This window comes from Chrysochloris asiatica, unplaced genomic scaffold, assembly GCF_000296735.1.
Source record: "Chrysochloris asiatica unplaced genomic scaffold, ChrAsi1.0 scaffold00072, whole genome shotgun sequence".
Classification (NCBI taxonomy): Eukaryota; Metazoa; Chordata; class Mammalia; order Afrosoricida; family Chrysochloridae; genus Chrysochloris; species Chrysochloris asiatica.
In genome coordinates, this window is record NW_006408590.1 from 416,393 (window position 1) to 427,678 (window position 11,286).

The 11,286-nt window shown below is 39.6% G+C and overlaps 1 protein-coding gene across 1 annotated transcript in view; it reads right to left on the reverse strand.

The window, feature by feature from the left end:
* Positions 1-11,286, reverse strand: part of CCDC34 (coiled-coil domain containing 34) — a 48,459-nt gene that overhangs the window by 13,510 nt on the left and 23,663 nt on the right. Inside the window, exon 3 of the mRNA XM_006864903.1 lies at positions 8,393-8,500. Within this exon, the coding sequence (XP_006864965.1) occupies positions 8,393-8,500 (108 nt within the window). The remainder of the gene's footprint in view (positions 1-8,392; positions 8,501-11,286) is intronic.

Sequence of the window (11,286 nt, forward strand, 5' to 3'; positions counted from 1 at the left end):
TATGGGGAGGAGATAGCCTCTTTAACAGATGGTACTGACAGAACTGGAAAGCGATATGCAAAAGAATGAAACAAGACCTTTACCTCACGCACTATACAAAAACCAATTCAACATGGATTAGAGACCTGAAAGTGAATCCCAGAATTACAAAGGCCATCAATGAAAAAATAGGGACAAATGTGAAGGCTCTAATACAGGGCATACACAGACTACCATATATTTTGAAAATTACACAAACAAAAGTAGACAAAATAGATGATTGGACATACCAAAAATTAAAAACTTATGTGCATCAAAAGACTTCACCAAAAGAGTGAAAAGGGAACCCACAGAATGAGAAAAAAATTTTTGCAACGACGTATCAGACAAGAGACTCATTTCTTAAAATATATAGAAAACTATAACACTTCTACAAGAAAAAGACAAATAATCCAGTTTAAAAAATGGGCACAGGACATGAACAGACAAACGCTTCACCAAAGAAGAGATCCAAGATGCCAACAAAAATAAGAAGAAATGTTCACGATCACTAGCCATTAGAGAGATGCAAATCAAAACAACAATGAGATATTATTTCACAACAGCAATAACAGCCAAGATCAAAAAAAGTAGAGGACAATAAATGCTGGTGAGGATGCGTAAAGACTGGGACCCTTCTACATTGTTGGTGGGATTGCAAAATGATCCAACCACTCTGGAAAGCAATATGGTGCTTCCTCAGAACGTTAGAAGTAGAAATACTTTATGATCCAGAAATTCCTCTACTTGGTATTTACCCATGAGAAATACAAGCCATAACACAAGTAGATATATGCACACCAATGTTCACAGCAGCACTATTTAAAATAGAAATGAGATGGAGACAGCCTAAGTGCCCAGCAGGAGAAGAATGGATAAACAAACTGTGGTACATACACACAATGGAACACTATGCTACCTTGAAAAACAACAAGGAAGCTGCAAGCCACTGCATAACATGCATGAACCTTGAGGACATAATGCTGAGTGAAATTAGTCAGTCACAAAAGGAGAAATTCTGCATAGGACTATTATTGTAAAAGACTAAGAAAAAGAACCCACCCTAAAAGGTGGGGGGGAAATTATATATATATATTTGCTGATCACCAGGATGTATGGGATGAGAGGAGGGGAGGGAGGAAGGGGAAGATAGAGCACAGGGTAGGGTACAAAGGATAGCTTGCTTGGGTGTAGTGGAGCGAGGCAATCCACAAGAAGTGGGAGGGGAATGGAAGAACAAGGCTGATGAGAGAATAGTTAGACAGGTTCGCATGGGCTAAGTGGGACAGAGGTAAATGATGAGGTATGCACAACCTTGGAACAACAGGGCTCCGGGACACAGGGATTGAGGCATGGTTTGAATGGGTTTGATGGGGTAAAAGAGGGGAATAATGTTAAGATGCTTGGCTGTCTTTTGAATCTTGGTTTCCCTTGGCTACCATTGTAAAACAGACACTAGAAGGAGGGAGAAAGGAAAAGCCAGAAACATCACTACAGAAAGCTTATAAATCCGTCTTCAACCTACAACTGATTGGAATACCTTAAGGGGGCTCAAAGTTGCCTAGTGACAGTGGCTTCCTATGAAGCCTTTACATTGCATAAGACCATAGGTGGAATCCAGAATCCCATCTAGAATTGTCTGAGGTAGGAAATTTCCACTGGAAAGGATGAGGAAACCAGCCTGGAGCGGCCAGAAGAACAGAAGATACTTTGGAAAGAAAGATCTGCAGGAAAAATCCGAAACCATAATGGCAGTCTGAATGATTACTACAAGAACAAGTAGGCTATTCACCCGGGAACCATCAAGGCAAGTGGTTGGGACCCCCCAGAGCAAACTCCCTTTCAAGACTGAGACTCAAGGGGAATACATGAGCAGGCAGGTGGTCTGGCTGGTGACCACGTTGATCACCGATAAGGGGAAGAGGAGGAAAAAAACAACGAATTTGTGAGCTAAGTCCAACCACATTCAATAGACCCCTGTGAACCCGGGTGGAGACCTGGATGGCCAGCAGTACGGCAAGACGCGGGGACTCCTGGGCCCAGAGGCTAAAGCGGAGAGTGAAGAATCCAGCTGATACGAAGTGAGGGGAGAAGCACAAGAACACCCATACGTGCAGATAATACCCACTTGACCTGGCTTCGATGGCTGGATGATCAGAACTCCACCAGAAGAAGAAGAGGGGGGAAAAAAAAGAGTAATCTGCTACGATTTGATGAACTTTACCTATATTTATGGATGTAATGCATTGCTGGTGTGGCGTTAGGGGTTAATGCGTCAGACTGCAAAGCCATTTGAACTGCAAGGTCCGTGGTTCAAGCTCAGCTCACCAGCAGCTCCTTGGAAACTCTATATAGGGTCGCTATGGGTCGGAAACAACTTGATGGCACTTAACAACAACAACATGGTTGTAATAGCTCAAAAAAGGGAACAAATCTTTATAGCAAGGATCACTCCCACCCCCTCGGTACACAGAGTTGACAGGGATGGGCAACTTAGACATTGGCTACCAAAATGGGGGTGCCTATAAAGGCAAGAAGTGACTAGCTTACAAAGTTTCAAGAGAGAGCCTAGTTCCGGGGGTTGGGGGGAAGGTAGAATCTCCACTGAATGATTTTCCAATCTGTTGGGACCAGGCTGGCGAAAGGAAATGGAGATAAGACTCTTGGGGTACAATAGTGAATAACTGCCATCAGGACTGACTGTGAGGGTAGGAAATATAGAAGTAAATGTTTTTGACAAAAGGAGAAGAGTGATTGCTTTTGCAGCCCAGGAGTGGAGGTCCCTGGGACCATCAAGTGAGAAGAGCAGAGAGCGGGACCCTATCCAAAGAGGCAGAGATGCCAGGGTTGGAGACAGAGACAATGATGTGGACAGATGGAGCGGCTGGGGACACAGAACTCAGGGAGAGAGAGAGGGGCTGTGGGGTGTACCCTTTGGTTATTTGATGATGCATGGAGGGGATTGTAATCACTGCATTGAAACGAAATATGATAGGATGAATATAAAACTGATAGTCCATGTAAACCTTACAATAAAAACTTAAAAAATAAATTAATGAATACCCTTCTCAGAATGAAAAACAATGCATATATATATTCTGTAATTCCATTTATATGAAATTCTAGAAAAGGCTAATTTAATCTGGCTGGCTGGCTGTGTGTGTGTGTTGTCAAGTTGGTTCCGACTCATAGTGATCCAGTATAGAGGTTCCAAGGCTGTAATAAGAACAGAAAGCGTCATTTTTCTCCCACAGAGCGCCTGGTGAACTTGAAGTGCTGACCTAGCTATTAGCAGCTAACAGGTAATCTACGCCACTGCCAGGGCTCTTCAACTTCACATGGTGCTGGCTGTGTGCCGTGGAATTGATTCTGACTCATAGCGACCCTGTACAGGGGTTCCCAGGCTGTAAATCTTTATGGGAGCAGAAAGCCTCATATTTTCTCCTGCAGAGCAGCTGGTAGTTTCAAACTGCGGAGCTTGCGGTTCGCAGCCCTATTCATAACCACTACACTACCAGAGCTCCTTATTAGAGGGGCAGAAAACAGATAAATGGCTTCCTTGACACAGATTATTGACTTCCTTCATTCAGAAGTTGACTGCAAAGGGACACAAGAGAACTTTTTGGGAAGATGAAAAAGTTTGGTATCTTGACTGTGGTGTGGTTACACCTGTATTAAAATTTGTCACAACTCATCAAACTGTACACTTATAGTAGATGTCGCTTACTATATGAACACTGCTGTTGTTGTTGTTGTTGTTGTTGTTAAGTGGCATCAATTCAGTTCCAACCCATAGTGACCCTGTATAGAGCTTCTGTGGAACGGGTAGTATGTTTGAACCACCAACCCTGTGGTTCAAACTGACCTTGCGATCCAGTGAGTTATCCTGCAGTGACACATCAGGACTCCATATGAATGAACATTGTTGTTGTTGTTGTTATGTGCCGTGGAGTCAGTTCCAACTCATAGCAACCCTCTACAGGGTTTCCAAGGCTGTAAATAGAGCTTAATAAAGTTTGTTAAAAAAAAATAATAATAATAAGACAGGTTCTCTGTAGGATATAACTAGAGAGAAGAGAAGAGAATAACTTTAGTTAACAAGTGGAGAACTTACAGAGAAGTCCTGAAAGAGAGTCCCCAGCTCCAAAGTGGCTTCAGACTTCTGGCATTCTGGAGCTACATCCATATAAAGCACAACAATCAATCTTCCTTTTCTTAAAACGGTGCCTGAGAGAACCTTTGTTTATTGCAACGACAGCAAACTAACAAGACAACTGAGACAGTTTCTGACTTTCTATTTAACTTCTCAACTAGTGACTGGCATATAATAAAAGGAGAATAAGCATTTGTCAAACGGATGGATGATGTGAGATACTTTTCTCAGACATACAGCTTGTTGATTTGAAATTTTTATATTAAAAAATCAGTCCCAAATCCTGAGAATTTTAAAATATACTATTAAAAAAAGCATACTATTAAAAAATAAATCTAAGAGAAATAAAAAAAATTAGTAAGCCAGCTCATATGCAAGAGGACAAGATGAGATAAACCACTTATTTTTTAAAGAACTTAAAAATTTTAAATTATATTTCAAGAAACTAGCTTTGCTAATGGATATATAAATTATTTTTGTCTAGTATTTTGATAGAACACAGTAAAAATGACTTGGAGAAAATAAGAGCCACAGATATAGCTAAAATGTGAATGAAGCTGGAGGCAGGGTCAGGCCACACACCATGAAATGTAAACAGAGGAGGAAAAAACTAGATGCCAGACAGGAAGAGAAGAACCAGGAGAGTCGATTTTACAAATAGAGGTAAATGTAACTAAGATGGAAATAAGAAATCTGATAAGTTTTAAAGAAAAAAAAAAGAGTAATCAATTAGTCTTCAACATGCACAAGAGTTTTACAGAACAGATAAAATGTAATTTCTCTGGCTTCATTTTAGAACTATTTTCAACCTTACAGAACCTCAATTCCAATAATAATTAGTAATTTATGTCAGGGCAAGCCATTTCCCTTCAAAAGAAAGAATTTTTTTCCTCAAATAATTGGGTTAGGTTTCCTGCGGCTAATTAAACAGTGCATATATCATCTCCCCGCAGTATCTCACATTCTTAGATAAACAACTATATTTGATTGGCATGGTAAAATTAGCTTAATGGACTTTCAAGATAAAAGAGGCTTTTAGAGGAGACAGCATGCTATTTTACACACAGAGTACTAGTTTGTTTTATAGTTACACATTTCAAAAAGTATTTCCCAAAGTTTTGTTATTATCACAAACTTATTTTGATTTTGGCACTTAGTCACACAAAAAATGTTCTTTCATGAAGTGTATGATTTGTTGAATACAGGACCGATGGTCTGTTCTGTAAACCTTCACTTAACTCACAATAAAAAGATTTTTTAAAAATGGCTCTTTCACTGTGTTATGGTATAGGGAAAACAACAAGACAAAACAAAATAATAATTTCCCCCTGAAATCCAGAACGAATACATTCATGATTCTAACACATATAAGCTAAACCATCCTTCTTATAGCACCTTGATGAAGAAGGTTACATCATTTTCAATTTACTAAAAGTATTTTCGTAAAATGGTGTTGTAACTAATACTTCTGTGAACTGTTGTTATTGTTGTCATGTGCCATGGAGTCGGTTCCGACTCACAGCGACCCTGCACAGGGTTTCCGAGGCTGTAAATCTTTATAGGAGCAGAAAGCCTCATCTTTCTCCCGTGGAACAGCTGGTAGTTTCGAACTGCTGACCCTAAGGTTAGCAGCCCGATTCGTAACCACTATGCTACCAGAGCTCCTTTGTGAATTAGATAAGGACAAAAATTATCATTAAAAACTCAGATTTAAAATGTAAGCACTTTTCTAAATCTAGCCAATCAGATTATAACAAAAACAGTATCATTAAAAATATGTAAAACCCACAATGGAAAACCAATACAGCTAGTTGACCTGAATTTTTTTATATTAAAAAACAACAGCAGAGTGGTTACAAATCGGGCTGCGAATCACAAGGTCAGCAGTTTGAAACTACCAGCTGCTCCGCGGGAAGAGGCTTTCTGCTCCCGTAAAGATTTACAGCCTCGGAAACCCTGTACAGGATTGCTATGGGTTGGAACGGACTCCACGGCCCATAACAACAACAGGTATGTTTTAAATTTCTAATCTATGATACAATACAGGAATGTAGAAAAGTGAGAATGACAACAATACACTCATTGACTTCATTTCAAATGATAAATGCTTACTGTAAGCAAAGCATTATGCTAGATCTTTGTAATTGATATAAGGTAATATAAAAAAATTCCTATCCTAAAGGGTCTTAAAATTATAAGGGAAGTAAATATTTTTGCATAATAAAAAACAGTGACAAAACAAATAACAGAAGCCAGTATATGATAAAGTACCACAGAAGTGATATGACTTGACCACGGATTTAGAGAAGGAATGATAATTTCGCAAATGTAATTAGGGATAAGGAGTCCTGGTGGTACAAAGGTTAAGCACTCAGTTGCTAAACATGAGAGATCAATGGTTAGAACCCACCAGCTTGCACACAAAGAGAAAAGACTTGGTGGTCTCATGGAACAACTCAGCCAACTGACATAAGACAGTTCATAAAGATAATGCTCTACATCCTATTTTGGTGAGTAGCATCTATGGTTGTTGTCCAAGATAGAGCTCTTAGTCTCTTCCCATCTGGAGTAAAAGATAATGAAGGAAACCAAACAATCAAACAGAAAGCACCCCTTCAAAAGACTGAAACTCAAAGGGAACACACGAGCAGGCATGTAAGTTTGTGGGCAACCACACTGCTCTACTGGTGAGTGGAAGAGGTGGAAAGGCAGCAATGAAGAAATGTGCTGAGTTCAACCACGTTCCATAGACTCCCGTTGACCTGGAGATGAAAGTGAGAACAGTAAGGGCTGGTTGGTCCAAAGTGTGGTGAGACCTAGGGACTCCTCAGCCCACGGACAAGGACATAGCCATGGAGGGCTAGGGCCAAGAGTGAAGCATCCAGCTTCTATGAAGTGAGGGGAGATGCATAAGAATGCCCAAACTTGCAGATAGTACCCATTTGACCCAGCCTCAATGGCTTGATAAGGAGACACAGTTAAGATGGAATTTGAGATCAAAGAATTTTGTTGTTAAGTGCTATCGAGTCAGTTCAGACTCACAGCAACATCTTTAATCAGCCAGCCTACAGTTGTTAAAACCTTATTCAGAGGACGGTGGGGAAGCAAGAAAAAAATTTTTTGAATTGGGAACTTCTCCAGCAAGACACAAAGGGTGAATTCATTCATTCAAAAAATATTTTGGAGTAACAATATAGCAGCCGCTCTGCAGAAGATGAGGCTTTCTGATCCCGTAAGGATTTATACCTGGGAAACCCTATACAGGGTCACTATGAGTTGGAATTGACTCAGTAGCAGTGAGTTGACTATATGCCAACAGAGAACTGGTGGTACAGTGGCTAAGTGCCCAGCTGCTATCGAGAAGGCTAGTGGTTTGGACCCACTGAGAGAAAGATGTGCCCATCGGCTCCTGTTAATACAGCCTTGGAAACTGTTGAAACCGTTCTGCTCTATCCTATAGGGTCGATGTGAGTCAAAATTGATTCTATGGCAAGGTGATTTTGGGTTTCGGGCTGCTAACCTCACAGTCAGCAGTTCGAAACTACCTGCTGTTCCACTGGAGAAAGATGAGGCTTTCTGCTCCCGTAAACATTTACAGCCTCGGAAACCCTGTACAGGGTCGTTATGAGTCAGAATCTACTCCACAGCACATAACAACAACAACAACAGCTACTGAATGAGCTGACAGGGAACTGAAAAAAGAAAGGCAAAATTTCCTGCTCTTAAAATGAAGATGAAATTTCAGAACGGAGAAATAAGGAACAAATCAATTTAAAGATGCAATGAGGCCAAATAGAAAGAGATCACACAGAGAGAGGTAGGCATTGTACAGGAAAAGAAGGGATGGCCATGAATAACAGATTTTTTACTATGCTGGTGTAACTTAGAAGTCCATAGTATTCATAAGACAAATAAAGGAATTAGGAAAATGGTTCTCTGGAGGAAGAACAGGCAGTAGTGGGTGGTTTTAGATTTGAAGGCTCAGAGGTGCTTCCAAAAGGTCAAATCCAGAAATACAGACTTGGTGACAGTCTGCAGGTGGGTACTAGTGGAAGCCATATGAGGGAGAAGGGAGAAAAGCAAAGGCTAGAAGGCAGAGCCTTGTATAAACATCCATGAGAAAAAGAGAAAGGAAAGAGAAATAGGAGAAAAACCTGGGAAGTGAGGGAGTAATGGAAAACTCTGCAAAAGAGTTATTAGGGTGGGTCTTTTGCTCCTTACCTGTTCATTCTTTTTCTGAACCCATTCCTTGTGCTTTTCTTCAGCAATTATTTTTCTTTTTTCACGTTCTTCCATATTTTTTCTTTTTTCTAATTGTTGATTCAATTCCTGTGGATTTTATGTAAAGAAAAAGCAACATTTTATCGTAAGTACCCCTTCTACATATATTTTTTTTAAAAGGCTGAGGTTAACCAAATTAAACAAGTATTCTTCATAGAATATATACCAAAGGGATACTAACTTACTTAAGTAACTAGACTATGATGGAAACAACATTGGTAAAAAGTATAAGTCATTTTTTAGAAATGCAAATAATTGCTTGGCAGCAAAACACTAGTTTCTTAGACTAAACTTCAGCTAAATTACCCTCATTGAAACCAACTTTCCCACACATAAGTTTTGGCATCACTGTAAGGTATTGGCAGAAACAGAGAAATGAAACTTTTTTTTTTTTTTTTTTTAAACAGTTATAAAACCCTCCTAGGTTCCTGGTGAAGACAGAAATAGGAATTAAATAACCCCCAAATTAAAATTTTAACTCAAAGCTGCACCAAATAAGAAACGTGAAAATGCCATTCAATTTTCTTTAGAAAAATAAATAATTCAGATTTTGTTCCCCAATGATTTTATAGCTGCTGGAGTGCAAAACAAAACCACATTCACATGCCCGATTATTTAACTGCCTTGCTGTCACTTGAATCTACATGTTTGGGCATTTCCTCAGGAGAAAGAATGTGGAAGGTATGGCCAAATAAAACTAAAAGCTGAATGCCACCACTCTGTCACTCATCAGTTAAATTACTGCATTATTTGAGAATGCTGTTCAAACTAGACTTCTATGTCTGTACTATAATAATTATGAGTTATTTTTCTTGTCTCTCCTTAGATATTGTTACATTATCTTCCATTGGTCCCTACAAGACTTACCTCCCAGACACGGGTGGTAGTAGGAAGGATGATTTTTCAATTCTCAGAAAAATGATGATAAAATTACACCAAGAATACATCTTTTGCTCTTTGTATCAACAAAACCCAGGAAATCTGCCTCCCATGACCTTTCAACCTAAAATTCAGCCACATACAGATTAACATACTCTAAAAAGTCTTCCAACTATTGAACACTATACACCAACAAGCAAAATATACATCTTAGATTTAAGGATTCTTCACTATCTCTGCCTATGCTATTTCTTCATTATTGAGTCAGTATGGAGTAGCTACTAAGGACTGTGTGGATCATTAACAAACTATGGATAACAGTGAAAACAAGGAGTGTTCTTAATTGGGCTCATGAGGAACCTGCACATAGACCAAGAGGCAGTTGTTAAAACAGAACAAGAGAATATTGAATGATTTAAAATCAGAAAAGGTGAGTGCCAATGTTGTATCTTTTCATCATACTTATTCAATCTATATGTTGAGCAAATAATCCAAGAAGCTAGATTATATGAAGAAGAACATGGCATCAGGATTGGACGACGACACCATAGACAGATGACACAACATTGCTTGCTGTAAGCCAAGAGGACTTAAAATATTTACTGATGAAGATCAAATACTACAACCTTCAGTATGGATACACCTCAATATAAAGAGCAAAAATCCTAACAAATGGACCCATAAATAACATCATGATAAATGACATATCCAAGACTTCACTTTGCTTGCATCCACTATCAACACTCATGGAAGCAGCAGCTAAAAATCACATGTATTAAACTAGACAAATCTGATACACAAGACCTCTTTAAAGTGTTAAAGGAGCAAAGATGTCAGTTTGAGGATTAAGACACGGCTGACCCACGCTATGGTAGTTTTCAATGCCTTATATGCATGTCAAAGTTCAATAATGAATACAGAAAACTGTAAAAGAATCAATGCATTTGGATTAATGTGTTACAAAAAAAAAAAACTGAAAGTACCATGGACTTCCAGAAGAACAAACAAATCTGTTTTGAAAGAAGTACAGCCAGACTGTTCCTTAGAACCAGGATGGCGAGACATCATCTCTCATACTTTATACATTCCATCAAGAGGGAGTAGCTCCTGCAGAAGGACATCATGCTTGGTAAAGTGGATGCTAAGCAAAAAACAGGGAGACACCCCAGTGAAATAGATTGATACAGTGGCAGCAACAATGGGCTCAAACATAACAACTGTGAGGACAACACAAGACCAGGCAGTGGTTTCTTTGTTGTGCATATGGTTGCAATGAATTGGAAGACACTCAGTGGCAGTTCTGGTGTGGCGCTGTGGGTGAATGCACTGAACTGCAAGGTCAGTTTGAACTGCAAGGTAGGTGGTTCAAGCTCACCAACCACTCCTCAGAAACCCTATACAGGGTCACTATGGGTCAGAAGCAATTAGATGGCACTCAACAACAACACGGCACTTAGCAATGCTAAGCAGCTAGTGAAAACTGAGATGTAAAAATCAAACTCCAGAAGTCTTTGCTAGAATTTGATCTTATATATACCAAAAAATTAAGTTCTTCATTATGAGGTATTGTCTCCATATAGGAGTTTACAGTAAGGGAATAGGAAAAAAGGGAAGGAAATGGGGGAGGGAAAGGAAGAAAAGGCAGAGTGTGGATCAGGATAGTCAGAAAAGAGCAAGCACCATGTAAGGAAGAGTAAGGAGACAACTTAACTAGAAGGAAGACATGGAAGAAATGGTAGGAGAAAATCAGAGTATGGTATTTGTTGTTGTCAGGTGCCATCGAGTCGGAACCAACTCATAGCAACCCCATGCACAGCAGAACGAAACAATGTCCGATCCTGGGCCAACCTCCCTACTGCTGCCACACGTAACGCCATCAATGATGCCACCTGGCCAATCCATCTCGTTGGGGAGTCTTCCTCTTTTTCTCTGACCCTCCATCTTACCCAGCATGA